The following is a 7,606-nucleotide window of genomic DNA, read 5'->3' as shown; positions in this document are numbered from 1 at the left end:
ATCCTTTACATGTAACACAGCTCTAGATCAGTTCCCTCTGCCATACCAAACTCTTGGCTTCCTTGAAAATCCCATCCTACCAAGGCCCTTTTCTTATGAACTCTTGTCTAGCTAAGTCTCCTTCCTCACTCCTACCCCCAATTTTATGATTATGAAATTGATTCCTGAAATTAATTATGGGACTTTGAAAGTGGGGTGTTGATCATAATAAATTCAAAGCCAGGAAGTTGTCACTATGATGAGATAGGAGACAATGGACCATGGCTGAAATGCAGTGGAGTGAGATGCCTTGGGATTGAAATTCTGACATTGCTATTTTCTGGTGTGTTGTCCTTGGGACCTTTTGGTTTTTTCACTTTTCTTGTCTGTCAAATGAAGGGGCTACATGGATGATTTCTGAGGTCCCTTTTAATTCTAAAGCTTTTATTTGAACCTCACTTGTACATTTTTAAAAAAGCTATACATAACTGTGAAAGATATTTTCTTCCAATCCTTTATTTTTTAAAAATGTTGGGTCTCTCCATATTAGATTGTATATGCTTTTGGAGTTTATTGTGATAAAAGATGTTATATAAACTAATTTACATCAACTTCTATTCATTTTTTCTCAGTAGTTTATAAGGTATCTTTCCCTGAAACAGATTTTATTTCTTGAATGCGACACTATGGTGTGCATCATTTAGAATTTATTGAGAGTAAATATATTTTGATATTAGCTACCTGAAACCAACATTGATTATTTATTTTTATTTCAGTTTGGTTGCACTTATATTGTTTTCACATCATGATAGTTTTTATCCATTTTGTTTCCTGGTTCTACCTTTTTCATTCTGCCTCAGTTCATGAAAGTTTCCATGCTTCTTTTTTTTTAATTCATTGCATCTGTAGTTCTGAACAGTACAATAATATTTTATTCATAAACCACCATTTGTTCAGAGGTTCTCCAAAGAGCATGTGTTTTATTTTCAGTTTTGTTTTGCTCCTACAAAAAGTGAGCCTATGAATATTTTATTATCTATGACACGCTCTTTCTTGCCTTTGATTTTCATGGCATATTATCCTTATTGTGAGATTTCCGTGTTAAAGGGTTGGAAGAGTTTAGTAACATTTCTTGCACGTTTACAAATTGTTTTCCAGAGGGTTTGGGCCATTTTCCAATTTCACTCGCAAAGCTCTTCCAGTATTGAGCATTTCCATATTTTACCATCAGTGCTAATTTGATGTGCATGAAATGATACGTCAGAGTTTTATTTCCCATGTCCCATATTCTTAGTATTTTGGAGCATCTCCCCCATATAGATGTTGTTAGTTTACATTTCTTCCCTTGGAAACTGTTTATTCGTATCCTTCTCTCACTGGACCTGGAGGAGATACAGACTTGTGTTTTTATGAAAATTGTAACAGATATCTGTGCTCCCTCTCCTCCTAGACTTCAGTTTTCCTTGTGTCTTTAGTACCAATTCACTTTCATTACCAGCCATCGGAACTTTCTTACCTGAAGCCCCAGAAGCCTTAATCTAATTGTTTTGGAAACAAAATTTATTGATACCTTTTTCCCTTCTATGTCTCAATCATTTCTGGAAATATTCTCCTCTCTCTTTTGCCTACCTAAAAATGAAAACCTCTATTGTAATAAAGAAATCCAAGATAATTAGTTAATTGATGCTGGTGGGTCTGTAGAGAAGATGAATCTCATTATGTACTTCACTTTCTACACTTGGGGCAAAATGCCCCTTCTATGGTTTTTTAAGGCATTACTCATTGTTACACTCAGTGATTTCTCTGCAAAAGGCCACTTTGTTCCTTTGGGACAAACTGTCTTCTTATAGGGATTATCTCAGAAATAATGGGCATATGGTATTTTAGTGATTCTCTTATAGACATATATCACATTGTAGATATTCAGCACATGATTGGGATATAAGAATAATTCACATTTACATGGAACCTTAAGATATATAAAGTGCTTTAATCACAACAACCTTGTGAGGTAAGTTCAACAAAGGTCATTATCTCTTCTCTCTTTTGATTGTCTTGTATTGATTGTATGTGCTACCATTATCCTTGTTGATTAGGGTCACCACTTGTCATCCTGATTGCTGGCCACTGGATGAGATGGCTCTGGAAGAGAAAGTGAGGCACAGCCCTGGCTCACTTAAATTCAATTCACTTACATGTCATGGCTTCACCTCCATGATGCCGTGGTTCTCTTCTAGAACAACGGACAAACAAGAAGACCCATCTTCAATGCCTCACTCACCTCACAGATTCAAGCTATTATCAAATCTTTTAATTTCTACCATCACGAAATCTCTCATATCCATATTCTCTTCATTCACATAGTTACCAACTAATTTAGGCAACACGAGAGAACAAATACTAATATAATTTCAAGGATTTTTAGTAGGTCCAAATTATTTTTACAACTTTAACCTCAACAGAAGGATTTTGATACAATGAAATTTGTTTCTATCTTTCCTAGTTTCCCATTAGCACAGAATTAGTTACCTTTCAGAAGACATGAGCTGTCTCTGTAATCTTTGCATGGCTGACTTCATCTCCTGGTTTCTCAAAGTGTAAATCATAGGATTCAAGAGAGGGGAAATGACAGTGAAGATGACAGAGATGGGTTTGTCAGAGGGAAGGGCAGTGAAGGGTCTAGCATATACATAGATGCAGGGCACAAAATGCAAGGTGACCACAGTGATGTGGGAGGAACAGGTGGAGATGGCTTTGCTTTTGCCCTCTCCTGTGTGTGACCTTAACATCACCATGATGCCTGTGTAGGATACAATGAGTAAAAAGAACCAAAATGTGGTGACTAGACCATTATTGGAGATCATGAGGAGCTCCAGAACAAAGGTGTCAGTGCTGGCGAGTTTGAGGACTTGGGGAACATCACAGTAGAAACCATCAATGACATTCGGCCCAACGAAGGGGAGTGGGAGCAACAGAGAGATCTGTACAATGGAGTGTATGAAGCCTCCCACCCAAGAAACTGCCAAGAGCCCAAGGCACCTTCCTTTACTCATGAGAGTCACATAGTGAAGGGGCTTTGAGATGGCCAGATAACGATCAAAAGCCATCACAGAGAGAGTAAAAATATCAACCCCACCAAGGAAGTGGAAGAAAAACATCTGTGTCATGCAGCCATTGAAAGAGATTGTCTTTCTCTTAGCTAAAAGATCTAGCAAAACCTTTGGAGCAGTGATGGAGGAGAAGCAGATGTCCACAACAGAGAGATTTCGGAGCAGGAAGTACATAGGTGTGTGGAGGCGAGACTCACAGGTCACAGTGAGCATGATAAGGAGATTTCCCAGCAGTGTTGTTACATACACCAGGCACAATAAAAGAAATAAGATGATGCTTAGTGCTGGAGACTGGGTAAGGCCCATAAAAACAAATTCCTTCACCCTGGTGTGATTTCCCAGTTCCATTAGCTCATGTTTCCTCTTCCTTGGCCACCTTGGGAAAAAAGATGTAGCGTTATAACTAGGGAGAGTATGGCACATCCAAACTGGCAGCAGAATTTAGTAAGGCAGTGAGAATCCCTGTATAGTTCTTTTTCCTTACCCAGTTTTATGACTTCTCCATGTCCTTGTGTAAACAAACAGTTCTAAACTACTCTCCTCTTTGACTATCCCCCTAGCTGTTTTTATTTATGGAATCTTTTATCTGCTTATGAAGTCGGAGACCAGAGACCAGATATTTATTGGTCTTTGGTCAGTCTCTCTACTCCTTACTCCTGAGGTGAGGACAGAAATAAGATTGGTCCACTACCTCTATAAAAACCATGCCAATTAGGGAAGGATGACCTTCTCTGCTATGGAGGAGGCAATGGACTCAGGAATACCAGTATATTGAGGAACAAGAGAACTATATTGTTAGTAGGTCCTGGGTGTGCTGACTTTGAGTCTACTCTCTCTTTGGGAATGGAATAAGGATTAACATAGATCCTACTTACTACATGCCAGTCACTGTGCTAAGTGCTTTACAAATATTATTTTATTTAATCTTAACAATAACCCTGTGAGATAGGTGCTGTTTCTCTCTCTCTCTCTCTCTCTCTCTCTCTCTCTCTCTCTATATATATATATATATATATATATACATACATATATATATAAAATATATATTTAAATATTTCCTAATTACGTTAAAATTTTTTTAAACATTCAGTGAAAAAATTGAGTTCCAAATTCCCTCCTTCCGTCATGTCCCTCCTCTACCCCTTAAGAAGGCAAACAATATGATATCAAATAAACATGTGAAGTCATATTAGCCATGTCACAAAACAAAGCACACACACACACACACACACACACACACACACACACATACACACACACAAAACCTCTCTTGGGGAAAGTGGCTTGGACCTTCTTTGTTTTCAGTTCCTGACCCTTGACCTTCTATGCTTTTGGTAGGAGGTCAGAGAGCTGTTTGTGTTCACTTCCCTGCACTGGCGGGGAAGTTCATTCAGACAAGAGACACCTTCTTACATTTTATACCAGCCCATGCTATCTGTTTGGACTTGGCAAATCACAAGAGGTCTAGTAGAATATTGTGGATCTCTGCCCTTGGTGCTTAAAACCATTCTTTTCTTTCATCCTTCCCTTTGCGTTGAAACTCTCCAGGGATTAGATCTGATAGTACTTCTGTATGATCCTCAGTATACTCTTGGCACTTAATAGACAGCACATTACATCCATCATTGGGGTGAGGCAGGGATCATGTTAGAGGGGTAGGAACTCTGTTTATAGTTTTATTTTCGACTCTAGACAAGCCACTCTGCCTTTATATTGTCCTCAATTCTTTGATTTGTTACTAAAGTTCCTTTTCCTTCCTCCTTCCATCTTTCTTTCCCACCCTCCTTCCCTCCCTCTTTCCTTTCCTCCGTCCCTCTCTTCCTTCCTTCCTTCCTTCCTTCCTTCCTTCCTTCCTTCCTTCCTTCCTTCCTTCCTTCCTCCCTTCCTCCCTCCTTCTCTTCCTTCCTTCCTCCTCACCTCTTTCCTTAATCTACCCTCTCCAAAACCTCATTTCTTTGCATTTACATCATAGTTTTTATTTTCCAAAGTGCTTTCACATAGATTGTGATTGTAAGATCACAGATTTAGAGCTGAAATGGAACTTACATCCCAGTTAGTTCTATCCTCTCATGAAGCTCAGAGAAGTTCAGTAGCTAACCCAAAGCCACACAGGTAGATGAAAGAAATTGATTCCAAACACAGTCCTCTGATTCTGAAACCATGGGGCTGCAGTGTTATTCAATCTTTGCCAAGATCCCATGAGGTAGATTACAATAGGTTTTTATGTACTTATTTTAAAAAGTAGAAAACTGATATTAATAATCACTTACTAATTATTAAACATTTATTAGGCACCTACTGTGTGCCAGCTACTATACTAAGCACTGGAGACATATAAGGAAGGGACTCTCCACCAGCACAAAGAGTAATTTATTCCAATGTCAGTTACTTGATGGTTAAGCCAAGACTTGAACCTGGGACTCTGGCTTCAAATGGCTGATATAAGGTTTTCATCGGTTATTACGTGGGAGGGGGTTGCAAGTCTCTCTGACTAGCTCTATAATTCTGCTACCCTGAAGATAGGCACATTGGCACATCTCTCCCACCCTCCTGGGGTCATCATTTCAATGGTGGGGTTCAAGTTGGGTTCAAGTCCAGTGACAGGACAGAGATGGGCCTTTTCTGCACATGGGCCAGTATTTTCTGACTCAGGTTCCTGGAGCTCCATTTGTCTAATACTCTGAAGAAGCTTTTAGGGAAATGGTAGCAGCTGGTACCACACAGTCTATGTTTGGACGACACTCCCTTCACACTGGCCAGCCTCTATTTTCAGGGACTATTGTAGCAACTTCCCCCAAGTCCCTGAGACCTGAGGATGCTTCCAAATATTTGGAAGCATTGGGGGAAAATTCTTCTTTTTGGCAGCCTCCGTTTTGCTCACCAGCTCTTGAAGAACCTCTGATGGAGTAGCCATTCCAAAGGTTCAGGATGTTTTGACCTCTCACATCAGGGGCCCATGATTTCAGTAGTAGGGAACTTTCATTGCTGATAGATTGTGACCCCTTCTAACACTAACAGACCATCTTCCTGAGTTGTTGTGGCTGAAATCCCCTCTTGGCTAGCCTTTTTGGTAACGAACATCTCTGGATCAAATGAGTCAGCTGATCTAAAATGTTTTGCAGACCTTAAAGTGCTATGCTATATAAATGTCTTGTAGTTATTATTTTTAAGCTTGGATAAGAGACACACAATACAGTCTGTCAGTGAGGCCTTTCTAGCTTGGTTGCATCTACTAGAAACTTAATACTTTGGTATAGCCTTGTAGAGCTCAGTGTCATATGAAGAGAACCTTTGTCAAAAAAAGGGTGGGGATGGAGGAGAAGCAGAATGGTGGATTATATAGCTCTGGGGACTAGGATTCTAATAGGTTTCTGCTACTTGTTGGAATTGTACAAAGTCAGTTACCTCACTTCAGTTTCCCTATTTGGAAATTTAGAGTTTTGGATCCAAGAATTTTCAAAGTCCCTTCTAGCTCATCAAAAATATGTACACTCAGAAAAAACCCTTGAAATGAACATTTATTCACTTTAAATAACAGTTACGTGGCCCAGTAGATAGAAAACTGGGTCTGTAGTCAGGAAGATCTGATTTCAAATTCAGATTTAGACACTAGTTGTGTTCCCTTGGACGTAAATCATTTAACCTCTGTTTTCCTCACTTTTTCTTATCTGTAAAATGGGAATAATAATAGCACCTACCTTCCAGGGTTGTTGTGAGGATCAGTATTTGTAAAGTACCTAGCACAGTGTCAGGCACAGATTAAGCATTATATAGATGTCTATCTATCTATCTATCTATCTATCTATCTATCTATCTATCTATCTATCTATCTATCTATCTATCATCTTCATCTATTACTATTATTATTCAGAAATGTACATTTTGAAAAGTATGTATTAATAAATAAATGTATATTCTTTCACTAAAGTCAGAAGCTTCAGCCTTTTGTGACTAGAGATAGTGAGCCTGAGTATTTGAAGGTCATGCCAGTTGGATGAGAGTGTGGTAAAGAGGAACTGAAATTAAAATAAGGGACTTGAGTGAGGGAGCTTAGTGCTGTAGTGGCTAGGGCTCTGGGCCTGCAGTCAGGAAAATGTGAGTTCAAATTCAGCCTAAGACACTTAGTTGGCTATGCTTGCCTTTATTTCCTCAAAAGTAAAATGGAGATAATAATGACATCTACCTCACAGGGTTGTTGTAAAGATCAAATGAGATATTTCTAAAGCACTTTGTGTCATGCTTGGCACATAGTAGGAGCTTAATACATGCTTATTCCCTCCCCTGCCCACTTGAGTTTGAATCCTCCCAATATCATTTGTTACCTTGATGACCTTGGATAAGTCATCTAACATTCATGGGTCTCAGTTTCTTCATCTGCACATGAAGGGTTAAGGTTAGGGTTAGAATTTAGGGTTAGGGTTAGGGGTGTACTAAATGACCTTTAAGGACCTTTCTTGCTCTAAATCTGTGACTGGATGAATGAGAATTTAAACTCTCTTGAATCCTGCCAACCAGCA

The 7,606-nt window shown here is 39.0% G+C and overlaps 1 protein-coding gene across 1 annotated transcript; it reads right to left on the bottom strand.

The window, feature by feature from the left end:
• Window positions 1-2,504: 2,504 nt before the first annotated feature.
• On the bottom strand, window positions 2,505-3,449 carry LOC140523376 (olfactory receptor 4D11-like). Its single transcript, XM_072638286.1, has one exon. It carries the CDS (start codon window positions 3,435-3,437, stop codon window positions 2,505-2,507), a length of 933 nt encoding a protein of 310 aa, XP_072494387.1. The 5' UTR covers window positions 3,438-3,449.
• Window positions 3,450-7,606: the final 4,157 nt, after the last annotated feature.

The sequence above is a fragment of the Notamacropus eugenii genome, chromosome 2 (assembly GCF_028372415.1).
Source record: "Notamacropus eugenii isolate mMacEug1 chromosome 2, mMacEug1.pri_v2, whole genome shotgun sequence".
In the NCBI taxonomy this organism is placed as follows: domain Eukaryota; kingdom Metazoa; phylum Chordata; class Mammalia; order Diprotodontia; family Macropodidae; genus Notamacropus; species Notamacropus eugenii.
This window is presented reverse-complemented; position numbering and strand designations above follow the sequence as displayed.